At 47.2% G+C, this 26,870-nt stretch overlaps 1 protein-coding gene across 1 annotated transcript in view; it reads right to left on the bottom strand.

The window, feature by feature from the left end:
- Nucleotides 1-26,870, bottom strand: part of ABCA3 (ATP binding cassette subfamily A member 3) — a 75,505-nt gene that overhangs the window by 27,134 nt on the left and 21,501 nt on the right. Inside the window, exons 3-13 of the mRNA XM_019539961.1 lie at nucleotides 23,021-23,285; nucleotides 21,497-21,624; nucleotides 18,365-18,530; nucleotides 11,306-11,565; nucleotides 9,680-9,796; nucleotides 8,635-8,755; nucleotides 7,285-7,458; nucleotides 5,207-5,388; nucleotides 2,991-3,137; nucleotides 1,789-1,918; nucleotides 562-716 (exon numbers count right to left, since the gene is read on the bottom strand). Coding sequence (XP_019395506.1) covers nucleotides 562-716; nucleotides 1,789-1,918; nucleotides 2,991-3,137; nucleotides 5,207-5,388; nucleotides 7,285-7,458; nucleotides 8,635-8,755; nucleotides 9,680-9,796; nucleotides 11,306-11,565; nucleotides 18,365-18,530; nucleotides 21,497-21,624; nucleotides 23,021-23,285 — 1,845 coding nt within the window. The remainder of the gene's footprint in view (nucleotides 1-561; nucleotides 717-1,788; nucleotides 1,919-2,990; nucleotides 3,138-5,206; nucleotides 5,389-7,284; nucleotides 7,459-8,634; nucleotides 8,756-9,679; nucleotides 9,797-11,305; nucleotides 11,566-18,364; nucleotides 18,531-21,496; nucleotides 21,625-23,020; nucleotides 23,286-26,870) is intronic.

Raw genomic sequence — 26,870 nt, 5'->3', positions numbered from 1 at the left:
AAGTTAAAAACCCACACTGCCCTGCCATCACTGCTACTTTAACCCCAAGTAGCTCCAGCCAGCCCAGGCTCTGGGCAGCTGCTGCCAGCCACAGAGCCCAGGGTGAATACAGAAGGGTTTGCAGCCTCTGGCTGCCTGCTGCAAGCAGTCCAGGTTCTATGGCCAGAGTCCGGGCCTCCTATGGCATGGCCTTGCGTGCCACGTTCCGGCACGTAAGCTGGGGGTTGCCGACCCCTCCTCTAGACTGAAATAGGCCCCTCCACCAATGTATACATCCACACAGGGATGTCCACCTGCTGAACCAAACCAGCAGCAAGTGTGTGTGCAGATAGCCCCGGCCTGTACAGAAAAGGGGTCCTGGCCTGTTACTCATCTTAAAAGTATAAAATGCCAGTATTTGGTGTATGCAGAAGTCACATGATGATACACACTGGACAGCACAGGCTTCACCTGCTGGAAACTATAGCTACAGTTAGCCACTGATCCTCTAAGGTTTCTGCAGACACAAAGGAGTCTTCCCTCCCACTGAAGTCAGCCAGATAACATGACACAGGAGCTCACCCCAGAGTAGAAGTGGAGATGTTCTGCTACGGTCATGTTGTCAAAAAGAACGTCATGCTGGGGACACAGACCCAGGCTCTTCCGGATCAGAACCATGTCCCGGGAGATCTCATAGCCACTGATGTATGCCTGGCCATCTGTGGGAGGGTACAGACCTAGGAAGAGGAACGCACCAAGGGATGCAGTTTAGGGACAAGCACAGACACATGAACACCCTGTGCTGTGGAGTGAAGTGGTGAGGTACCAGTGCCTCTCTCTCAAGCTCACCCAGGGGCCCTCAGCTCCCTGAGCCCCTAGGCTTCCCACAGCCTTCACCTGGGACCATAAACTTCACTGGGAGCATTCATCAGAAAATAAAAGTTACTAGGGCTCCCTTTAGAGCCTGTCTCTACTATACCCAACACTAGTGAAGAGGTGACCTCTCTCCTTCCCCCACAGAAGTCAAACTGAACTATGTTCTCTGATTCCCCATGATCTGCCTAACCAGTGTGACAGCCAGACAGAGCAGGGATCTGACTGTGTGCCAGGCAGAAATGGTCACTACCCCACCCTCCCCGCAGCCCAGGATCCCCTTTTAGGCCAACTGTGGTTAGTCCTGATTTGGCTGTGCAGGCAGGGAGCCCTGCTGCTGGGGGAGAGCTGATCACTCCAGAGACCAGTGGGGAAGTCACTCCTCCATTCCTCACAGTTAGCTGAGCAGGTTGCTCTTTCCTCCAGTATGTCAGGCACTGGGCCTGCGGGACACAGGATACCCAACTTAATGGGCCAGTGGTGTGATCCTGCCAGGCCAGTCCTCCATTCTGTGCACTGCTGGGATCCACACGAGGGCTATGTCTACCCAGGGCAATCAGGCACCCAGTAGGACAAGCCAGGGAGAGTCCCACATTCCCTGAGCTGGTGAGGTCAATGGGCTCAGCCCCAGGGCAGGGAGGGGCAATACATTGCTACAGAACTCCCTTAACTGCTCCCTCAGACAGTAGCTTCCCCGTGGCAGCAGTGGTATCTTGTTCTGCAGTCCTCAGATGCCGCTTTGGGGCTCAGCAAGAGCCAGGAGTGAGGTTCAGGAACCGCCCCCTATCCCTAGCTCAAGCAACAGTTACAGCTTTGCTTGTTCCACAGTTAGAGATATGTCCCCTATGCAGGAGGCATCCCCCTGTTCCCCACTGTGCCTAGGCACCTAGTACTCTTCCCTTGGCAACACCACACACTGTCCAGCAGGACTCATACCTGTGAGCATGGAGAGGGTGGTTGTCTTCCCAGCACCATTGTGTCCCAGCAGGACCGTGATCTGCCCCTCATACATGTTCAGAGTCAAGTCCTTCACTGCCTCCTTGGTCTTGTTCCCTACTCTGAACACCTGCAGGCACAGCAAGATGGAAGCCACATGTCAGAAGGAAGGACCTGCCGCTCTCCCACTTGTATCACCTCAAAAGATCCCAGAGCACTCATACCATTATATAAGATGCAGTGAAACATTTGACCAGATGAATTAAATACTGACTTTCAAGAGATAAAACATGGGCTTTGTTTGAAGCATAAAGGGATTATTTCCTCCCACTAGTAAGATGTCACACCTTTGGGTCAGAAGCCAAAGGCTGAGACTCACTCACACCCACAGCCCTTGTAATTACGATGTTCAGGCTAGCCAGTGTGTCATCACAGTGCTAGGCACTTGGTGACCTGGAACTCTGAAGAGCTCCCAGGTCAAGATCTGCCTGGGCCCTGTGCAGAGCAGGATGTGGTCTGTTAGACTGGGATGATTTATGAGCAGATGACTGCAGAGGCCCCACTAAAGGGCAGAGAGCAGGAGCATAGTATAAAGAATGTTTCTGGCCTAGGGACACTGGGAGAAAGCACTGGAAGAGAAACATCAGAGTCTCAGGACACCACATGCCCAATGGGAGGCTGGTGTGTGCAGTGAACATGGCACAGTGACTAAGGACAGCTAAGATCCACAGTGGCACAAGCTGGACTGAATGGTGCAACAAGTGCTTTGCAGGCAAGATAGTTGCAGATATACTTCCTGCTTCAAGCTGTGGAGCAAAGCAGCTGCAGGGAACCTGATGCACCAGCATCACTGCTTCTGGTAGGATAAGGAGTAGGGTCTGAAGGACTGGGCAACCTGCTGATCTCTTTCAGGGATGCTGATGCAAGGCTTCTGCACTCTGGGGTATTACAATAAACTTCTGTTGATCACTTGCCCTTGATTTTCTGTGGAGATCCCACAGGATCAAAAAGAAGCTGTGGCTGGTGGGGAAGGCAAGCTCTGAGTCACACCTCCCATAGCAACTACCACTGGATACTATCCACCAAAACTGCCTGGCCTGTGCCAACATGAATCTTGATGCTAGGGGAGGATTTCTGCTGCCTGAACCAAATGGCTCTCAGCCTGGCCACCTGGTTGAGAGGAAGAAGTTTGAACACCTTACCTTGGAGAGATGCTTGATTTTGATCCCCGATACCAAGTCAGCAGGCTCCTCCTCAATGTACTGGCTTTTCAAGGCCTTCTCTGGGTCCTCCTCTTCCTCCTTCTCTTTTCCCAGGACAGTTCTTGGATGCCCACACCAATACGAGGGCTGAGAGGAGAAACACAGAGATGGAATGGATGACCCCACTGCAGCACACAATGATTTTCCCTCCTCTCAGCTGGCTCTTGACCACAAAAATAGGGACCTCAGGAGGTCACAATAGTCCAATCCCCTGCTCCAGGCAGAATCCTCCTTGTATAAGCCATCCTAGACAAATGTTTGTTTGACCTGCATTCCCTATCATCTACTTGCACTCAGATACTTTCAGACTGTAGAGAGACAAAGCAGCAGCAAAGAAACAGACACATCAGACAGACCCATTACACACCACTGAGGCAGGCTTCAGAAACAGTCCCCTTCAAATCAGCACTCTGCCCCAGGGCTGCTGGAAGCTGATGGTTCCCAGTGCCTCCCAATATCAAGGTGTCAGACAATTAATCCCAGCTCCTCACCCAGAAAGAGTTCCCAGACTCTCTCAGGGTCTCTAAGGGACCTACTGGAGAAGGCTATTAATAGGGGAGGGAACTGGTATCAAGAGAATTAGTTTACTCCTCCACCAAAGGACTCTGGTTCTTGATACCCTTTCTAGGCACTAGAAAGGCATTTCAGGGCATCCATCTAAGCTAACAGATCAATCCCTGGCTGAAAACTCTTATACATACAGTTGCCTTCTGCTTAAAGTCAGAAATCTTCTCTCGGGGTGAGTGCATATTGTCATGGGTGTGGTCATTCCTATAGCACTCCTGACCAAGGAGAGGATGAATAGTCACTGTGAGAAACCTTAGCTATCCTAGGCACCGACCAGCCAACTCAACAGGGCCCAGGGAATGTACCCAGTGAGATATCACCTCCCCAGGGTGGATGCTTGGGGCAGTGAGAGGCAGGAGGGTTGTTTAAAGAGGTGGTGCCCACTTTTCAGTCAGTCGCAGCCCCTCCTCCCCGCTTCCCATAAATCACCTGTTCCGAATAAAAATGGCCCTGGGATCTCTACCCCAGAGCTCAGAAACTGAAATTATACCTCCAACTGCTAGGGTGCAATAAGGTGTAAGGAGAAAAACGAGGTATGAGGAAATAAGTAGATAAGCGCAGGCTCAGGCTCGTCTCTGCCTGGCCAATCCCCCACTCCGACTGCATAGCCCCTCTGCAAGGAAGTAAATACTATAATATATTAATTAGTTTTTGAAATTGGTTGTCACTCAATTCACAAAAGTAATGGAGGAATCGCGAGTCCAGAGAGGGGTGCCTCGAGTTCAAAAAGGCTGAGAACCACTGCTTGACATTCAAGGGACCACCTGTACTCTCCAGAATTTAGGGATCACTCATGATGTTAAAACCCTGAGGAAGGAGCAGGCAAAGGCCACTCCCAGGTCCAGGTACCCAGGGGAGTCCTCTCTAGCCACACCACAGGGTCAACCCATTGCACATACAATGCACAGGTACCAGGAGCCACAGCCCCAAATAATCTCCTGATCTGAGAGTCTCAGAGCTCCTTGCAACATTCTCTGGTGAGCAGAGCTCTGGCTCACGAGCCCCAGGCAGAAAGGCAGGTGGTTCTGGTCAGTACAAGCTGCACTACCAAGATAGGTGTTGAAATAAACAGACTGGGTTAGGGGCTAGGGCACAAAAACAGCCTTCCAACCAAACAATTGATAGTGTGATGGCCTGTGTTAGCCACTCCATATATTGCCAACGTCACACAGACCATGGTTCTTAACAGGTTTCACTCCATCAGATCTTTGCTTGTGGCTTCTTTCCAAGCCCTTGCACACAGGCACTTGGGGATGGGGCAATTACACTGGCAAGGCCATCTATGCCAAAATTCCAGTCCAAGGAGTTAAAAGTCAATGCCTGCAAAGAGCTTTCCACTTTCAATAGAAGTCTCATTAACTTGCAAAGCAGTTCAGGACTTTCTTTGTTTGACAACTATGTGTCACTCACACCTACATTTTAAAAGCTAGAAGAGCCCATTGTTATAATTAAATCTGATATCTTGCCTAACACAGCAGAAAGATTTTTACCCTGCAGTTCCTACTGACATCCTGCTGCAGTGGGTGCATAGGCTACAGGAGCAGTCACCAGCTTATCTCCAACATTGCCAGCTAGGCATCAATGCTCACCGTCAAGAAGAAGTACCATGGCTGCGGCACACCATACTCCCCTGGGAAGACAGCCTCCACATACCAGGCCACCAGGCCATAGAGGATGGAGTCCACAATCAACATCCCCAGCACCTGAGCCAGGGTGAAGTTGTCATCTATGCTGACGGGCTTCATGAGGTCCTTCCACTGAATACCAGACCCTGAAATGCACCCAAGACTGTTAGTAAGAATGAGCACAAGTACAGCCTACACCCTATCCTCCAGATGCTGACAGTGAACCCAGTGGTGTGCATTCTTATTAATACTTAATGAGAGGCATGCATACATATACACACAGTCAATGCAGTGTTGAGTTGTCATTGTCGTGTGTGCGTGTACGCACATCTATGTGCGTGTGTTTAAAATACCAGATATAATAAGTTTGACACATATTTGCAATGTGTTCTGTAATTTACTTTAAAAGACCTGTAAGAACATATGGGGGAAATCTCCAACTTACTGCAGGACCTCATTCTCATCAATCCTACAGAACAACAAGACTAGAACAAAGCTGGTCGTTTCTTCAGGTCCACTCCCCAGTACTGTAGATTCTATGGGGCAGGGACTCTGTCTCTGCTGATTTGTAAAGTACCTCGCAATTTTAAAGGAAATACAATGGCCAGTTTTGATTACATTATTTAGTCTTCAAAATCTCCACCTGGGTCTCAAAACAAAGACATTGCTAAAACCATGTTGTTTTCACAGCTTGGACATACAAGTCTACACCAGTGTCATTTACTTCAGCTGATCCAGAGCAGACAGGCAAGTAACTATTTTGGGCATGCAGGAAGCTGGGTAGTGACAAGGCACAGCACTAAGTTATGGATAGAAGTAAGCAGAGTGTCTTGAGCAAACAAGTCCCCCAGGATAAGCTGAGGATATACAACAACTAAACCAGTGTAACTTGCACTGGTATATTTCTATCCATGATTTATCACTGGGTAATCTACAACTGGATTCAAGTAAATTACAGGGACCTAAAGTTTCACGTCATGTATCTGCCCTGTTTACAGCAGAATTCCCTAGTACAAGGACAGTTCAGTGGCAGTGCAAATCCATCCAGTCTCAACCCCCACTATATTTGAGACACAGAACCACATTAAGAACCCATTGGTCCTCCCGACACTCCTCATGCCCACAATGGCAGACTTCTGAAGGCTCATATCCCAGACACCACTTGTGGATCTACCCACCACTTTCATGTGCACCATTTTCTATTCAGGTTCTTAGAGATCTCCATGACCACAATTACAAAGCAGCTCGCATATCTGAGGAATCATACCTTGTGGCACCCTTCTGACCTAAAGCTGTCTATGTCCCTATTGAACAGATGAAGAACAGAGGGAGAGACAGATTAACTGATAGACAATGAATCCAGATCACCCAATTCCCTTGAGCCCAAAGCCACCCTCCTCTATGGCATTTTATAGAGCTGTTCTAACAAGAGAGTGAGCCTTTCACCACTAAGAAACCCTCTCTTTGTCTCCATCTACTCCTAAGTGTCTGTTTGCAAAGATATTGTCCCTCCTGCATCCAAAGACATATTTCTAATTAGCATGGAAATTACATGCAGATGCCATTAACTTAATGAATTACGTCCCTTAAAGCAGTATTAACTTGGGTACCAACAGGAAAGCCGATGAAGAAGCATTGCTTTGTGAAGCCCAGATTTCCCTTAGAGATGGGGTGCTTCTAAAACCTGCGGCAATAGCTAGAATACGTGCATGGTTTAAGCAAGTCAACACTCTCAAGATACTAAGCATATGCGAGAACAGTTCCCTCAAAAAGGAAGCCCCAAGAATGAGCTGTTCCCCTCTCATTGGCAATACTGCCAGAATGCCCATTGACTCACACTGTCCTTCCAATGGCACAGGATTGCGTCACAAGGACCCAAGGAAAGCCAGAACCAAGGAAAGCTGGGCTGAAAACCATCAGACACAAACACTGAACATGCCAAGTGCAAAGTTCAGTTTGTGCCTCCAGTAGAGCTTCCTGACCTTTGCAACCTTGGCCAGGCCTGGATCCAATAGCAGTGCATAAATGAGACAGCCACTCACCTTTGCCTTCAAACATGCCAATGAGCTGTGCCCCCATGGCCATGGCTACATTGGAGATGAGGCAGGATGCTATTTTCTGGCTGTGAGACATCAGGTCATAGCGGGGGGAGATGAAGAAGTAAGGGATGTAGGAGAAAAAATACAGAAATCCTCCGGCAGCAGCTGCAACATTAGCTGTAAAAGGCAGAGATGGAGGCAAAGGGGGCAGGATTTCAACAATACAGTGTGGAGACAAACTAATACAGACATGCTCAGTGGTGCTACAAAGCTTTCTGACCACAGAGGCCCTGGCCCTTGGCAAAGGCAGTTATTCTCTATGATCTGCCAATAGGAAACAGGTGCAGAAGAGATAAATGACTCACTGATGGGCAATCAGTGGGTCAGTAGAACAGAACCCAGATCTGCCATGCTCTAACCATTAGAACATACCATTTCCATTCAAGTCCCAGAGCACTCCAAGCAGTTTGCAGGGTAAACTGTTTTCTGAATGCCAGCCCTGCAAATTCATCCTGGGATCCAGGGGTGCCTTTACATGTGCTCCAGGGTGGAGGTGCTTTAAAGTGGCTCTTGGGAGCCACTCCAATTAAAGCACCCACAGTGTCTCATGTATTCAAGTGTCCCATGCTTCAAAATGGTGGCAAGGGCACATTAACTAAATCCCATTTGATGAGCTTTAGTTAAAGCCCCCCTGCCACTAATTTGAAGTGCAGGGATGCTTAGTACACGTGACACCAAGGCTGCTGGAGCATGCCAATTAGTAGACTTGCTTAACTAGGCACTGGGCAAGCGTATAGGTGCCCAGAAATCTAGCCTGACTCTGTCCCCCTCACATGATGCCACTGGTGGTAAAGGTTCACTAGAGCAGTGCTTCTCAACCTTTTTTGTACCAGGATCCATTTGTAAACATCTATGGCCAGTCCTGACCCAGTGCCCCTTACTCCTGACCTGCTACTCCCACCCCCAGGCTCCAGCCCCTCAATGTGGAACTCTGCCAGCCTGCAAGGGAAAAGCCATGGTTTCCCACGTTTTTCTCCTTTAAAGGAGAATCCGTCTTTAAAGTTTGTTTGCAACCATTTCATATATTCTTGCAACCCACTTTTGGGTCACGACCCATGGGTTGAGAAATGCTGTGCTAGAACAAATAATGTCCTTAGGGCATTGTCTACACTGTTACCATACTATGCCTGGAGCACTGCCAGGAAACATGTCCTACCAACTTGCCTAAGTAAAATCAGTTGACAGGGGTGCACAAGGAGCAGATCTCCTCAGCAGGAAAGGTGCCATTTCCACAGTCTCTTCCTGTGGCAGCCTTGCTGAGGAACATCATGAAGGCTGAAGAGAAAGACTCACCTCTGGAGAAGAAGGTGCTGACCATGAAGCTGAAGGAGATGGAGGAGATGGAGAAGACTGCCAGGAAGGTGAACACCAGGGTGGGGTCACTGTTGGTAAGCACTGCCCCTTGCTCACTGACCTGCAGATAAAATCCACGGCATCATCCTATTTGTTACATATGCAGTGCACACCAGTGACACAGTGGAGTTAATGTCTAAGACCTGCAGCTCCATGATGGTGGAGACAGTGGTAGAGAAAGGGTCTAAGTATAAAAGCAGAGCACCAGGGGCAATTTATAGGTCACAACTTTCCTATTGTAGACCATGGTTTACAGGGTGTTAAAAGTGCGTCTTGGGAATAGAGGCCACCCAAGGACTCCGATGTGGTCATCCACTGGAATGGTCAGAGCTCCAGCGTCTTCTCCAGTATCCCATCCTGGAGAGGGGCCAGGACCAGCTGCCTCAGAGGAAGGGGGCACGTCTCCTTCCCCACACCTCTGGTAGCCTCCCCATGAGGAAAGCTTCCTCCCAGATCCCAGGAATTGGAGGTTGCATGAAACACTCCTGGTGTGTCAGGTCCTTTGATAACTGGATAGTCTCATTAACTATGCAAGTGTCCCAGCACCCTCCTGCATCCTGCTAAGCTTCTGGCTTTGTGGAACTCAGTGCCACAGTTACTGTGGGGCTGTGTATAAAAGCAAGGCCAGGAGTCTTCACAGAAAGCTCAAACTGGTGAAACAAAGTATAGCTGAGGTCCAGACTAAAGTAGCAAACCACACTTCCATTATTCCCATGTTAGAAGAGGCCTCTAACATTCAATAGAGACTTCAAAACTTTTCTTCCCCACTGCCCACCTAACTCAGCTTGCCACACCATTCAGGGAGACACTCTCTAGATCAGAGGTAATAATGGGAAGCCTAACGGAGGAAGGAGAAGCAGCTCTTGAAAGATCCACCCTTCCCTCCATCTAAATCCACCTACTGATGCCCACCCATTGGCTCCCAAAGCCCCTGGAGCACCCTGGTTCTGATATAATGAGCAGAAATCCAAACTGGGATGCTCACCTTGATACAGAAGAGCAGGGTGACAAAGAAGATGGACACCAGGAGGAAGAGGAAGAACATGAGGAACCAGGCACTCCAGTGCAGCCAGTTGCTGAGGCCCATCATGCGCATGTACTCCTGTGGGGAAGACAAGGAAGATGAAGTATCACACTAAGTTGCACCTATTCCCTTGCCGGAAGGGTGCAATAGCTGCTCACAACAGGAGCAAGGCAGGCCAGGGGAGCTCCCTACTAGGATCTCCCTTTGCAGGACTGAAGGAGAAAGCTTTAGCCCTTTGGTGCCCCACAGCACGTGCTGGAAACCAGCTAGACTCACATGGCACAAGAGTAGCCATTGCTGACATAAAGCCCCATCCACAGCAATTTCACTTTTGAATCCAAGGTGGTCTCTGCCCATCAGTTCAAGGGAATGTCAGATTAAGCAAGAATGCTGAGAACAAGTTGTTTTTTTTCCCCCTGAAGCACTAAACTGAGATCCAAACCCAAAAGGTGAAGGCCAGAAGGGACCACTGAAACCATCTAATCTTAACTTCTTGCATAATAGGACAGTATTCTCAGCCAGATGGATCAAACCCTAGACTCTCACATTAAAAGTATGATGCTCTGCCTGAGCTTATGAGGTACCAAACTGCTGACCTAAGTCTCTAAGTATGAAATAAAACTCATTGCAACTTGCCTTTCAGAAAACAAAGCTCCCTTTTCCCCAAAATCTCCTTAGCCAACTCCTTTTCATGCATCCTGGTCACCCACAAATGTGTTCCATCTATCCTGAAGCTGCATTCTAACCCATGAGAATTGCCTGCCTGCAAACCTAATAGCAATTGCTGAAGCAGATAAAGCACCACAGCAGGGTGGCAGGGCTGGATTCCAGCTGCAGAATTAGCCACATTCTTCCACAGCATTTACTAGACCATCCTAACCTCCCCCTCTTCTGCCTTCTGGCTCCCAGCAAGAAGGGGATTTATTCCTAACTCAGCAGTTTAAAAAGAGGGTTATGTTTTAGAAGGCAGCCAGCAGATTAATGACATCTGGAATGGGTAAGCAAACCGCAGAATGCAGAGTTCAGTGTCTGACATCAAGCTGCTACAGATTATAGGATTTTTATTCCTTTAGAGTTGTTTTCCTGCAAAGGAGATTCCAACTGCTTGAAACAGAGCAATTATCTTCCCATTACCAGTTTCTCCTTTAGGGCTATTCTCTGATGTGCTTTCCCCTTGCTCAGTCTCTTACCCACTTCTGCTTTCCACCCCTCATCCCTAGTAGAGTGGAGTCTCTTCTTTCTCTCATTCTGCCAGACAGAGTGCTCAGGCTTTCCTCTACCCTAGTATCCTGTGACAGCATCACCTCCCCTGTGTTCTTCACACCCATCAATAGATGGTACTTGATCACCTACAGATGTGGACAATTTCCTTTAGCATAAACAGACAGACAGGTGAAGAAACCAAGCTAGCCAACACAGTAGAGTGACACTGCTGTGCTCATCTTCACTCTGCACACCCCTACGTGGGATATCTAGGTGACCAGTTCCACCTTGTGTAAACCAGTGTCATTTGATCTACAGTGACTTGTATTACTGCTACAGCAGTCTGCCAGCAAGACACCTTCCCTGACAAGCCTCCTCCATTACCTTCAGCTTCTTCTCCTTCTCATGCACAACGGCACGGACGATATTGAGTGAGGTGTAGGTGAAGCTCAGCATGAGCAGCAGGGGCAGCTGGTTCTGGATGGCGAGGAGAAAGAGGTCGTTGACATAAGGTGGGTAGGGGAAGCGCCGCACAGCCACGGTGACCCTTTCCAGCAGACTGCTGCTGGAGGCGTTGGCATGGTACTGTATGATGGCTCTGTCCACAGCATGCTGCACTGCCAGAAACCCCTCCCGGAAGTACCCTGAGGGGAAAACACAAAGGCACCCAGGGGGACAGTGTGAGAGTACTGTAGGAGAAGAGCAGACAGTTCCAGCAGATCAATGCTCCCCAGTTGCAGAGGGGTATGAATTGTATGCCTGTCATCTATAGACACCATTCAGGGGAGGAGAGGGCAATGCTGTGCATGTGAGAAAAAGGTATGGCCTTTATGAAAGAGGCTCTGCAAGGGGGAAACAGCACAGCAGTAGCTCCAAGAAGATCTATACCCACATAGATTCATACAGTAACACTCTGGTTTTATTTGGACTATTCCTTGAAAATTCTCAGGACTTCACTCTGGCAGGACAAAGAAGCCTGTCAAGAGCCTTTTCCCAGGAGTGATGGTACAGCTTCAGTCGGCACAGCTGCATTTGGGGTTTGCTGATGAAGGGCTGGCACACTGGCTCTAACTTAAACTGCCTATGCAGTTCCTGGCTCTAACTTAAACTGCCTATGCAGCTTGCTCCCCAGGCCTCTGCTCCCCATCCAAAGAGTGAATATGATAAAGCTTCTGTTCCTATTTGTCTGTACAGACTATACACTCTCCAGGAAAAAAGCTACATCTTAAAAGCGTATGCAATGATCAGCATCATGAGGCCTGGGTCTCAGCTGAGGCCTCAAGCATTTGAAGTAATGCAAATAAATAACATGGGTAAAAAGTGGAGTCATTAACCCATGTGTTTGTGGCAGTACTTGGCCTTCAAGGCTCTCTGCTATACTCTAGACACTAGACAATGGTGCCTCCTTTGTACAGAATCAGCTGCACAAGGACCTGTATCAGGGGCACTGATCCTTAATCATAATGCGCATTACTTATTTTTAGAGCAGCTGATGAGATACAAATAAGGTAGTAATCAATTTATATTCCATTGTGCAGCTTATTTAATCAAGCCTGTGCATTCACATGAAAAGGAAAATACTCGCAGGACTCAAGTTATACAGCTTTAATCCAATCAAGGCTTTCTGGAGACACTGATCTCATGTCTTCTGTTCCCACAATTCCTTGATGGAATTCACTTCGTGTCACTCAAGGTTACTAATTTATTTGATATTTAACCTAGGAATTGCTCTACCAGGTCAGACCCAGAAGTCATCCAGCTCCACATCCAGAAGGGGACAAATATTAAGGTGCAAAAATCCCAGTCATGGAGTGTTATGTAACAACTTGTCCATAGAGAACAGGTATGTCTAGCCCCGTCACAGTGATGATGACAGTATGCCCCAGAGCCTAAGGCTTTATTACTATTTGTGCAAAGTCAAATCTTTTAGAGCTCTTGGTCTCAGAATTTTTTCCCTTTTATTTACCTACTGCTTACATTACTTAAGTGAATCCTTGGGCCTCCCCCACAAGGTGAGGGCTCCACTGCCACTATGTACTCTGCTGACACAAGAAGAAATAGTGCCAGTCCTGATGACTCTGTGACCTAAGCACACAAGAGAGTAAGAAGATGGGAAGGGATAAACAAAGGCAAGATCAACTGAAGTAACTTGACCCAAATCACACAGCAGATCAGTGGCAGAGCCCGAAACAGAAGGCTGCACGCAGGTCTGCAAAACAGCTGTTCAGTGCCCTATCAGTCTTCTGACATTCTGTTTCACAGGCTAATTACTCATCATCTGAGACACTCTTTCTCCTGTCTATTTTGCCTTGAGCATTTACCACAGAATGGCGGCATCATCCTATTAACAGAAAGGGGCAACATGAGGCATGTGTGGAATTCTGTTTCTTCTTAGTTACCTTTTTAATCCATCTACACTGTATTTTGCTAATTATGGGCAGGTAGCCATTTTATTCCTTGATGTGTTACCCTGGCTGCATAGATGATTACGAGCATGTGTCTGTGGGCACATGTGCCCTGAAAACAAACTGGAAAAGGATGGCCCTCCTGTGCTTTAGCCCAGTTAACAGTGACTAGGGACTTGCCCAGGAAGCTGAAGACCTCCAGGTGTCTCCTGACAGGGTTTAAACTATATCTACTGTGACTTCCTAGCATAGTGCTCTAACCACCACACCACAGGCCAGGCATTTGTCAGGCCTTTTTGCTGCCCTCTGCTGCCTTTTGAAGCTAAGCCTCTGCCCTTTGCATTTAATAAAGTAATTGGAAAAAATGGAGAGAAGGCCATGCAGAAGGGAAGTTTTTGTTCCACTAGAAACAAGGACCCAGACTAGAACCCAGAGGTGCAGCCACCTCACTGAGCCACACACCTTCTGGCTTGCTGCCTTCTTCCAGGTCACACATATCTCCCGCTCATGGCTGCCCAGGGGCCAACCTCCAAAATAAGTGCTAGAGAAGGGCCTGGATAAGGGTTAACCTGTGGTGTGGTGGTTAAAGCACTAGGCTGGGAAGTTTCAGAAATACAGATTCAAAACCCCTCTCAGCAGTGGGAAGCTAGAACACAGCTCTCTAGCTTCCCAGGTAAATATGTAATCTATTTAGTTGTTGGGGTTAAACCATGGTACATGTCCATGCAGTAGGCCATGTATGTAACCTCTGCATGCCTCATCTACATGCTAAGCATGCACTCTCACAAATGCCTCCATACTGCTGGGAAACAGAATGGCTGCCTGCATGCAAGTGCCAAAAATGATACAGATATGACCACAGGGAGGCAGAACGATGTAAGCAGACAAGAGAAGACGGGTGTGTAGTTGAGTGAGGTGGCTGCTTCTCTGGTTTTAACCTAGGTTCCTGTTACTAGCGAGACAAAAACTTTTCTTCTGCATGGCCTTCTTTCCATCTTTTTTCCAATGACTTCATTAAATGGAAAGGACAGAGGCTCAGCTTCAAAAAGGACATTATTAACTGAAATAACCTGACCCAAATCAATGGCAGATCAGCACCCTATCGTTCTGCTACCAGGGTGCTGGTAGCAGCCTACAATTATATGAGGGGTACATCAGGACCTGGTAGAACAGCTGTTCACCAGAGCTCCCCAAGGGGTAACCAGGTCTAATGGCCATAAACTCCAGGAAGGCCAATTTAGATTAGACATAAGAAAAAAAACGTTATTTACGGTGAGTGTGTCTAGGCTCTGGGACAGACTCCCCTGCAGGGATGGTGCAAGCACCTACTCTGAACTCTTTCAGAAAGCATCTGGATACTGTTCTTGCTGGGATCAGCTGATCCCAGCTGACCTCCCACCTATGGGGGAAGGTAGGGGGGCAGGGTACACACTGGACTCAAGGTCCCTTCCAGCCCCTAATGTCTATGAAATCTATGAAGTTCTTACAGCACTCCATTCCACAGGATAATTAGTCATCATTTTAGAAGTGTTGCTGCCCCTCTTCTTCTCACTTGCCTCTTTTTCCTTCAGATTTTTGGCACAGAAGAGGGAGGGATTATCCCATTAACAGAGAGGGACAATATGAAGTCCATATGTAACAGTGTAAGTAGCAGACTGTAGCAAGCTAGAGCACAAACTCCTTCACAAAAACCAAGGCAACTGACTTTGTGGAGATTTTTCACCTTCAGGTCTTAAAAGTCTTTGAGGTCTTCAGAGTTTACTGCTGGTTAGCTACAGGACACTGGCCAGCAACATCAGAGACTCAGGTTCAATTTCCTGCTCTGTAACAGACATGCTGAGTGAAGAGGAGCAGGTCACTTGGCCTCTCAGGGCCCCAAGCACCCACCAGCTGCAGAAAAGATGGACATGAGCCATCAATGAGAGGAAGCGGTTAGCAACCGCTAACCACACCTTCTCGTGCATCTACAGATGCATCACAAGCAGGTCCAGGGAGGTGATCCTTCTCCTCTATGCAGCACTGGTCAGGCCACAGTTGGAGTACTGTGTCCAGTTCTGGGTGCCGCACTTCAAGAGGGATTTGGCTAGCATTGAGAGGGTCCAGAGGAGGGCCACTTGCATGGTCACAGGGCAGCAGACCAGGCCCTCTGAAGAATGACTACAGGGTCTGAATCTATCCAGCCTCCACAAGAGAAAACTGAGAGGGGATCTGGTGCCCATCTATAAACTTACCAGCGGGGACCAGTAGAAAATAGATGAGGCTCTGTTCCCCCGGGTATCACCTGGGATAACAAGGAATAACGGCAACAAATTGAGTGAGAGCAGGTTCAGGCTTGATATCAGGAGGCATTACTTTATGGTTAGGGCTGCCAGGCTCTGGAATGAGATCCCAAGGGAAGTGGTGCTCTCCCCTACCTTGGGGGTCTTCAAGAGGGGGTTGGATACATATCTGGCTGAGGTATTATGATCCCAGCGCTTGTTCATGGCAGGGGGTCGGACTTGATGATCTGTTCATGTCCCTTCCGACCCTAGAAGGTATGAAAGAACCAGGCATGTCATGCAGCTGGTGCTAACACTGCTGCCCCATTCTGCTCCCTGGCTCCTGTTTCAATGGTCATTTGTTAGGGTGATAATTCAATGGTTCTGCTACAGGCTTCTTTACATATGAACCTGAGCTGAAAAAAAAAGTAAGAATGATTTCACAGAGCAAGGGACCCTGTAGACTAAGTTCTGTGGCTAGCTAGCCCACAAGGCAGAGAGAAGGGGTTTCTTGAGCCATATGAAGGGAGAAAGAGAGTGGCAGACTAGGCCAGATTCATCCATCAAATCAACGGAGCTACATCAGGGGCAAGTTTGGACTTTGGTTGAGAGAAAATAAGCACCTCGTTTCCTACCACCAGCCAATATAATCTGGAAGCTGCTCATGGAGAAACTGGGATTCTTCCCCTCCTCATCCAACCAGATATGGCAGATTCCTGACCTTCTCCTATGAATCATGCACTATGCTGCTGGAGCAGCTTCCCAGAGTCACGTGCATATGCTTCATAGCAGGGCTGCAACCACTGCCAGCCCTAAGCCCTTAGCTTTGGGGTGGGCGGTAGATGTGATAACACTGGTCTTCCTGCCACACCAAAACCCCACCTAAGGGCAAGTGCCACACTAAATGCTGCAAATAAAGAGCAGTAGAGGCACCCTGCTCAGAACAGCTTACAATCCTCAGTGGAAATCGCTGCTTTAAAAGAAGCAGGGTGAGGGCTTTTAGTGCCACCCATGCAGGGGGTGCACGTTTGCTATTGGACAGATTTGTCTTGTGTTAATGCACCAGACTGGACCCAGATCAGGGCTGTCAGCTACTTTTCACTAGTGCTCTGCGACTGTGCAGCACCTAGAAGAGCCACTCCTGATGAAACAAAGGGAAAGCAACCTTTGGCTTTAGGCTGCAGAAGACTGCATGGAAGTCAAAAAGGACAAACACAACCAACGGTGACATTGCTTAGAACATAGTATATGCTAGCAGCTCAGCCCTATCCTCATCCTTTGGAGAATTAAGCAAGCAAGGAGTGATCTAAATCAGGCTGTAACCTTGTTCTGTATTTGCACATTTTAAGGATAGGCTGATTCTCAGTAGTTGGTAATGTTTATCAAAATAAGCTTTACACTAAGTCTGGCACTTATTTTTGTTAATCAGAAGGATGATGTTATATTTAGGCATATTATATTATGAAGCTTACTATGTATCTATTTGGAGTCTCAATGTTTATAGTTTTGTTACGTTAGAAAATAGCAAATGATGGGATTCCGATCTATCCCAACAAAGCTTGGCACAAACCATCACAGCAAAATGCACAAAAGACCCCAGCATTTTTAAATGGATTTTAAATTAAATAAAGGTTCTTTAAAATGTGCGGGACAAAGTTAAGAATGTTTTACACTTAAAACTAAATTAGATATAGGAAATATTATCTGTAGTGAGTGAATTGAACCAGATGTCATCTCCTTGCACCTCATTTTTATTCATAGATTATAGGAGGAAAATGAAACTTTTCAAGTTTTTCAATGCTCAACTGGACTCCTGACTTTGAATGAACTAGTCATTAAACTGAATGAACTGAAACAAGAGAAACATTCGCTATGTGCTTGCAAAAGAAGCTAGCGCTGTCAAAAACTGGTTTAGTTCTTTTTAGACTGATTCCAGGTATCCTTCCAGTAACTTTCATCATCAATTCAATGGTTTGATTTTATTTAAAATGCCAGCAGCAGACAAACTGGTTAAAATTTTAATTAAAATTAAATTAATATGAATGAATAAGGCTTAATAGGCAACAAAATACATTTTTAAAGTTTTATTTTTAAAAAGAACTGTACTTAAATAAAACAAATCCACTTTAAAAATTTGATTTATCTATTCCAAGCTCAACAGAAACATCTATCCCCCCAGTTAAATAAGAGAGAGCATTATAATGTCATAAATCACTAATGTCCCCTTTTCAAGCTTTTTCTAGAGTGACACCAGCTGAAATAGCAGGAAGAGGCAAATGTGGCCATGATGAACCTGGCCACAGCTCCAGCTGATGATTACACCATGGCGTACTGTCAAAGGCTACAGGGGAAAAGCACACACATTTGTAGATAAGAGACTTGGCAGAGATACTGCTGTGGCAAGGTGGGAACAGAACCAGAAAGAGCTTGGCAGGGCATCACATCACTTCCTCCCCTTATACACTTCCTAAACATCAGAAGCCCAGATCCTAATACCAGCCCACCCTCTATGTTGTCCCCTTCCCTCAGATGCAAATCAAGGAATAAGAGTTACACTTTCCCATTGTCTCCTAATGATGAGGCAGAGGGAGGGGTCAGCTGTTTGCTAGCCCAGACCATGACAGCCACTGACATAACATTTGCCCAGTCATTTCAGTTGTCCCTCTCAATGCCCTAGTCAAGGTACCTGGGCTAGATGGCTTATTTTAGCAGTTTCTTTTTTCTGACTGACAAATTACTGTACCATGGACTAAAACAAGTCCTCAAAGGGTTGTGCTTACCAGGTGTTCCCCCATCATCGTGGTTGGCTTCCCTGGGGCCAGGTAGCTGAAAAAGTGGAAACAGGTAGCTGGTGTGCCAGTCTCGGTCAAGGTTAGGATTCAGGCCTGTCTGTTCATTCCGTGGGGCATTCCTTGGGCTGTATTTGAAGCGCAGCTGGTAATCAACCTACAAGGCAAAAAAAGCAAAAAGAGAGTGTCCAGGTCCCAACATCACCTGAGGCAATGGTGGATGCCTGGCACAGAAAGGCTTCCTGGTGCAAGTGCTGGAGCAGCCAACTAGGGGCCATGCTCTTCCTGACCTGCTGCTCACAAACAGGGAAGAATTGGTGGGGAATGTAGTAGTGGATGGCAACTTGGGCAGCCATGACCATGATATAAAACTAACTGAGTTCAGGATCCTGAAGGAAGGAAGGATGGATGGAGAGCAGCGGAGTAAGGACCCTGGACTTCAGAAAAGCAGATTTCGACTCGCTCAGGGAACTCATGAGCAGGATCCCCTGGGAAGCCAGTCTGAGGGGCAGAGGGGCCCAGGAGAGCTGGCTATATTTTAAAAGAAGCCTCACTGAAGAGTGCAAGAACAAAGCATCCTGATGCACAGGAGGAACAGCAAATATGGCACAAGACCAGTTTGGCTTAGTAGGGAAATCTTCAGTGAACTAAACCACAAAAACCAAGCTTATGAGTGGAAAGTTGGACAAATAACTAGGGAGGAGTATAAGAGCATTGCTCAGGCATGTAGGGATGAAGTCAGAAAGGCAGAAACACAATCGGAGTTGCAGCTAGCAAGGGATGGTAAGGATAACAAGAAGGGTTTCTACAAATATGTAAGTAGCAAAGGAGGATCAGGAAAAGTGTGGGTCACCTACTAAATGGAGGAGGCAACCTTGTGACAGAAGATGCAGAAAAGGCTGAAGTGCTCAATGTCTTTTTCACCTCAGGTTTCACAGGCAAGGTCAGCTCCCAGACTACTGCACCTAGCAGCACAGTTTGTAGAGAAGGTGAGCAGCCAACAGTGGCAAAAGAACACTATTAGGGACTATTTAGGAAAAATGGACACATACAAGTCCATGGGACCAGATGGGATGTGCCCAAGGCTACTGAGTGAGTTGTCCGATGTAATTGTACAACCACTGGCCATCATCTTTGAAAACTCATGACAATTGGGAGAGGACCCAGATGATCGGAAAAAGGGCAAACATAGTGCCCATATTTAAGAAAGAGAATAAGGAGGATACAGGGAACTACAGGCCAGTCAGTCGCACCTCAGCCCCTGAAAAAAAATCATGGAGCAGATCCTGAAGGAATCCATTTCTAAGCACTTGGAGGAGAAGGTGATTAGGAACAGTCAGCATGGATTCACCGAGAGCAAGACATGCCTGACCAACCTGATTGCCTTCTATGATGAGGTGACTGGCTCTGTGGATGTGGGGAGACCAGTGGATGTGGTGTACCTTAATTCTAACAAGGCTTTTGATATGATCTCCCTCAACAATCTCACAGGCAAGTTAAGGAAGTACAGGCTGGATGAATAGACTATAATGTGGATAGAAAACTGGCTGGAGCATCAGAGGGTAGTAAATCAGTGACTGTCTAATTAACAGAATCCAACTAGACACTCACAGGAGTCTTCCTGCAAGCAATGGCTCAATGTCTAGTTGGCATCAGGCTCAGAGGGTAGTAATCAATGGCTTGATGTCTAGTTGGCAGCCGGTATCAAGTGGGGTGGGTGCCCCAGGGTCAGTTCTGGGGCTGGTTTCTTCATTAATGAACTGGAAGATGGGATGGAATGCACCCCCAGCAAGCCCGTAGATGACACCAAGATAGGGGGAGTAGTAGATATGCTGGAGGGTAGGACTAGGATTCAGAGTGACCTTGACAAATGGGAGAACTGGGCCAAAAGAAATCTCATGAGGTTCAACAAGGACCAGTGCAAAGTCCTGCACTTAGGACAGAACAATCCCAAGCACTGGTACAGGCTGGAGGAAGACTGGCTGGGCAGCAGCTCTGCAGAAAAGGACCTGGGAGTTACAGTGGACAGTAAGTTGGATATGAGCCAGCAGTGTGCCCTTGTTGCCAAGAAGACTAACAGCATACTGGGCTGCATTAGTAGGTGTGTTGCCAGTAGGTCGAGGGAAGTGATTATTCCCCTCTATTCAGCACTGGTGAGGCCACTTCTGGAGTACTGTGTTCAGTTTTGGGTCCCCCACTACAGAAAAGAGGAGGACAAGTTGATGGCAGTCCAGAGTAAGGCAACAAATGGTGAGGAGGCTAGGTGACATGACTTCTGAGGAGAGACTGAGAGAATTGGTCTTACTTAGTCTAGAGAAGAGGAGACCGAGAGGGGATTTAATAGCAGCCTTCAACTACTTCCAAGGGTAGTTCCAAAGAGGTTGGAGCTAGACTGTTCTCCGTGGTGGCAGATGGCAGAACAAGGAGTCATGGTCTCAAGTTGCAGCAAGGGAAGTTTAGGTTAGATATTAGGGAGAACTCTCTCACTAGGATAGAAAAACAATGGAACAGGTTACCTAGTGAGGTGGTGGAATCTCCATCCTTGGAGGTTTTTAAGACCTGGCTAAACAAACTTTGGTGGGGATGATCTAGTTGGAGATGATCCTGCTCTGAGCAGGGTGTTGGACTAGATGACCTCCTGGGGTCCCTTCCAATTTTAATTTTCTATGATACTATGACTGAACAGAGAATCACAGCAAGAAAGACAACAGCAGTTGGGCAGAAGAATCACGCAGTGCACTGGCTAACCCATGAAGGACCACAAGGGACCAAATTAAAATATCCTGTCCCCACATTCTTCATACCTAGTAAAGCCCCACCCAAAAACATCACTACAGATATTGCTCTTTATGGGTTGGGCAGGAGAAATGCCAGTCATCACTGTCTCCCCATTTAAGGTTACTGGCACTGTCCAGCAGAGAAGTTGTTTCTTATGTATATGTCAGGGTGCTTTTATGCCCCTCTTTGTAATCACGGTATCTGGAGTTGACATTACACCATCACTGACATGGTAACATCACAACAGGGACAGTCTTCCTCATGTCACTGTGGCTTGGCTTGGGGGCCACTATACCTCTCTTGGGGATGCCAACTCTTTACTGCCTTCTCTACAGGCTCACTTACCTGGAGTGGCAAAGGGTCTTTGCTGTGATTGAAGTGGTGCTTGAAAACAATAGCGGCCAACACATTGCCTGAGTGGTTATTGAACTTTACATAGTCCTCAAACTCCCTCTCTGAGGAAAAGCCGTGAGCTGCAAAAGAAGAAAGTCCACAGAATAAGCTGCCCGTGCAAGGGAGTGAAACACACTGCCATGAGGGGAAGCCTCAAGATGTCTGAGAGTGTGGAGGTCTTGGACTTCAGTTCTGAAGGGCTCCTTGCTGCATGATGAATACCCTGCAGCAGTAGCTGGCAAACCCATTTCACCAGATTTTTGCCTTCATCAGGGAATATCCAGCTCAGATTTTTACCCAAAGACAAGGTGCCAGAGACTGCCAGCCTGATAATGTCACCACCCAAACCAAGCACTGTCAGCTCTTGATACCAAAGGGGTTGCATTTTTTGTCTTCCAAGAGAGGAGAGCTAACCCCACACAATACAGACTGGTTTTTCAATACCAAACTGAACTCAAGGACAGACTGGGCTCAAGCAAGCCCCATTCAACTCCCTGCAAACAGCTGTATCAACTCAGCCCCTCCTGTCCCAGTCCTGATCCTCCCCAAGGCACAGCATGGGTTGCTCTGACATTTCCCTATTTTAGAAGCACACACCCAACCCTCCTGCTGGATAAGAGACCCACAAAAATTACATAAGAAACTGCTTAAGAGCTTGGGGGAAGGTAAAATTTCCATTCCACAGGAAATCCTGACATTTGTCCTGATTCCAGATTAGAACAAAAAAGTGAAATTATGAAGTTTACAGCATAAATGTGACCTCCAAAATCTTTTCACTCAGGAAAGTCAAAATAGCTATAATCAAAACTAAGCAATGTCACAAGGTTGACATGTAGCAGCCACTATTTTAATTTCTGGATTATAAAATGTAATATGAACAGAAATTGAAATGAAGTGTTTCATCCTTAGAAACCTTTACAGACATTTCTCATTTAAAACATTCCAAGTTCATAGAATCAGCATCTTCTCACGGAAACCTGTTTTTTCAGGAACTTTTGACCAACTCTACTGGATATATAGGAGAAAACAGTGAAAGCAACTAGATGCAAAGTACAAAAAAAATTAATAAAGGGGAGCATTATTTTTTAACTCCTTGTTCTGCTATGAAAGCCTCAAGCATCACTTGCAAAACAGAAGTCCAATTTTTGAATGGGCTCCTTTAACTTTAATAGCCAAAGGCTCAGCCCTTACAAGGAAGTCACTACCAACAAAGAAGAGGTTCTGATCTCTAGACCCTAGAAATGATTAACCTAGGGAAGTCTTCAGCACTCCCTGCCAGTTACCTACACAGTTAAAACATCCTGACTGTAGGCCCCAGCTCAGCAAAGCACGTAATTAACAGACCTTTAAGAACGGGCCTACAAATTTGCTCAATCAGAACTATACATAACATTTTTACAGGCATGTTGCTCACATGCACAACATGAATGTTTAAGAGACCTCCTCCCACCTCTGCAACTCCCAGTCAATGCTAACCTTTGATATTGACATGCAAAGCCTTTTCCACCGCCTCGGCAATGCTCTTTACAGCCGTGCTGTTGGAGGGGACGTAGGCCAGCTCCCATGGGTTGCTTGGCTCCCGATGGCGAAAAAACCATGGCAGCTCCTGCACTGACTGCCTGGTGTAGATGGTGGCATTGGGGTGGCTGACTGAATGCACACGGTGACGAAGTGCTATCAGGATTGCAGCAAACAGCAATGGCAAGCAAATTTCTATGAGTGTCACCAGGATCTGCCGCTTCTGAAGGAAGAACAGGTTAAAAAAAAAGTTTTAAATGGCTGGAAGTGGATCAGTTTAGCAGTAAGGAGGAAGCTGCAATTCACTATGGTCTGAGCTTTGCAATGCATTTCCTATGCAATGCACAGGCCATATAGAAAGTACTGTGAAAAAAAGTGCTGCATCAGTGTCTAGCTAAAGGCAGCTGTATTACAGGCAGAGGACCCTGTCAAGTCAAGCCCTCATCATACAAGGTGCTGTACAAACAGAGGAAGGAGTCAGGTGGAGCTTCATGGGAGCTTATAACAGCTGGTTTTATGGCAAGAGGTATCAAAAGAACAACCAACATAAAGGCAGGGAGTTAACTCGGGCAACCATTGCAACCTAAACAGTGGACGTGTCTACATCTACATGTACATATTAATGTAACACAATAAACTCAGACACTTATCACACAAGAGTTTATTGTTCTCAGCTCAGTTTTTCCCCTTTCTAATAATAAAGCTTTAGAAATAAGCAAGACCTTGTGTTTTGAGGCTCTGGACTAGGACTCAAGTACTGAGTTCACATCTGAGTCTGCAATAGACTTTTTATGTGGTCATAAGCAGGTCACTTAATCTGTTTGTCTATCTGAAAATTACCCACGTCATGGGGAAGGGATGCATCGTGAAGAGAGCAGGAAGTAGCAGATCTACCCATAAGAGAGCCAGGCAATGCTGCCCTATTGAGTTTGTTTGTTTGTTGAAAACTGAAGGTGTTGTAAGAAGAAAAAACTAAAGCTGTTAAGAATTTCAGGCAGGGAAGTACAAGGCACACCCAGGGAGAGAGCGAGCACGAATCATGGTTCAATTCCTGAGCATTAATCCTTTTAAATAGAAGTTGTGAAATAGTTTAGTATGAACTTTACCACCACAGAGATGTCTGTCCTTCTGGATCAAGCTTGCAAACCCTCCGGAACAGGAATGGTCACTTTAGGAATACAGGAACTGCTTGCCAGTGCCAGAGATAATTTAACAGCTTGGTGACTTAGGGGTGGCTTTGGGCCGGCTTTGGGCCACCCAAATGTCTCACACCTTCCATCCTGCAGTATCCAACCATTTTAAAAGCCCCAGGAAGGAGGTAGAATGCCTAGCTCTTGTATACCACTTTACCGCTCTGTATCTTGGAACACAGGGCAAAGGAGGTCAGTGTCGTTATCCTGTTTTAAAAACATCAGTCGGGGCACTAGGAGACTTTGGAACAGAAACCTGTTCTCAAGAGTTTGAGGTTGTTGCTTATTGTTGTTGGGGAATATTTTGTGTGCTGGAGGTGTGGAATGTGCTGAAGCAGAGCCTTACTGGAAGGCATACACCTGTGGAGTTGGCAGGGCTGAGAGTAGAACCTCTACAGTCCTAGTTCTTGGGCCTGTTGTACCCACTGCCCATGCCCAAGCCTTGGCTGGCAGGATGAAGTATCACTCTACTGTATCCTGTCTCACCCCTTTGGATACCTTACATGCTGCTGTTCTTGCTCCCTCAATGGCCTCCTTTTGTCCCATTCTGAAATTTCCTTACTGGCTCCTATTCTCCTTCAGGGTTGAGGCTTGTACAACAGTTGCTTGTTCATCCCCACTCCCTACTACACTGCACTTCTTAGTTTCTTTACAAAGTTTGCAACCCCCTCTGTCCTGCAGAACATGTTGCTTCTTGGATTTAGATATGTCTTGGTTAGTGGCATCATCCACAGTCCACTGAAGTCAGCAGGAAGATTCTGCTCGCTTTGAGGGCTTAGCCAGTGCATGTTGATGGGAGGCAGAGGGAGCAGGTGCAGTTGAATGGACTGGATGTGGGAGTGGGGCCCAGCATAGTTCAAATCCAGTCCTGCTGCTGAGATGCCCAATGAACTGGAAAGATGGAAGGCTCACAGTAAGAAAGCAGCCAGGCAGGATGCGGCTGTTTCACATGGAAGATTTCACAGAATATATGGGAAAATGCCAGGAAAAACGAGATGCTTATTTCCAAGATTAACACCTTCATAGCCGCTAGAAACCCAAGCAGGACGTAGCAAGGGCAGTGTTCAGGCATGGCAGTGGCATTTTCCCCGTTTATTCTGTGAAATCTTCCATTTGAAACAGCCATGTCCTGCCTGGCTGCTTCCTTACAGTGAGCCTTCTACCTTTTAAACTCCGGGGGTCTGACTTCATGTAATGTTCATAGGGTCTTCCTGCAGCCAGTCAGGGTGATACTAGCCAGTATCTGCAGACCAGTAGTCAGCTCTCCAGTTTGGGATAAGTGTATGGCCCCTCAGTTAAATTTTAAGCTCTATTTCCAGGCATTATTTGTTGATATAAATCTAACAACAGCAGTTCTCTCAAAGCCTCTACAAAACCTGCCTGTTGCATCCTCTGTGCTCTGGCCTGGGAGACCTCCCTCCATGTCCTCCACCAAGTGTTGGCCATCTCCTTGCCTGAGACACCAGTCTTCTGGCAGCTCTCTTCCCCCTGCCCCTTACCTCCAGGCTTCAGCAAGAGTGGTCCCCACAGCCTTCTGCTTCTGAAACCCCTTAATCTGGTGCCATACTGAGCACTTCCTTCCAGCATAGCTCTTATTTTGGGGGTAAGCTGCTGCTGCTTCATTACCCAGGTCCTCCATTTTCACAGATCTGTTGGTTAGCTCCCTGCAGAAACTTCCCATCCCTCATCAGCTTTCTATTTCCACCTCTCATTTGAGTCTGGGCCTTCATACCATTTAGCTGACTTCTGCCTGGTCCCACCTGGAAGCATTTAGCTAGTCACAGGTGAACTGGGCCCGTACCCTCTTAACGGGGCCAGTCTACCCTGTAACATGGTGCTTGAGTTTTTAGTGTTGGCTAACTTGATGGAGTTGGTGCATGGAAAGTGCAGACCAGCACAAACCTCTATTCCAAGGAGTTGTCTTAACTGCAGACCCACTGACTTTTGTGCCTTGGAATGGGGAGCGTCCAGACTAGGTGTTCACTGTATTCACTAGCCTGAGGTGATTGTCATATCCATTCACTTAAGGGTGGACAAACCTCTGAAGCAGGCCCTCTCTTCTTGGGCAAATGTTACACTGCAATGCTAGACAACAGTGCTTCATGGAGACTTTAGGTATCTTGGGCTAAATGAATTAACCCAGCCCACATGTCGGCTGGGGAGTCCTGATCTGAGCAATTCCCTGTATTGTTACTGCATAAAGGGAAATGAGAGATGGTAGGCAGGTAGAGTGCTCTGTTGCTACGCTCTAGCCCTGCAGCCAGGCATGCGCAGTGGCAGCTGGGTTCTGGCTATTTTTGGTGTCTGGCTGTAATCTGCAGCACATCCCCCTGGCGCTAGAGACCTGTCGGATCTCATCAGTTAATCGGGCTTAGTGTGCCTGACAAGTGGCCTCCAGGGAACTGCTGAGGTGCTGCCCAAAGTGACTGTAGTGATTTTAAGTCGGAGGAGCTCCTCTTCCTTGAGTGGTTCCTCACCAAATCCCCTGGAATGCATTAGAAGTCTCTGTGCTTCTGGCTGTGTCATCTGTGTCACGAGGTCGAACGGTCACAAACTCCTCCAAGACCGTTTCAGGCTGGACATAAGGAAGAATTTCTTTACTGTCCGAGCCCCCAAGG

Source organism: Crocodylus porosus, unplaced genomic scaffold (genome assembly GCF_001723895.1).
Source record: "Crocodylus porosus isolate Cpor-Errol unplaced genomic scaffold, CroPor_comp1, whole genome shotgun sequence".
In the NCBI taxonomy this organism is placed as follows: Eukaryota; Metazoa; Chordata; order Crocodylia; family Crocodylidae; genus Crocodylus; species Crocodylus porosus.
The sequence above is the reverse complement of the archived record's forward strand: the minus strand, read 5'-3'. Positions and strand labels throughout refer to the sequence as shown.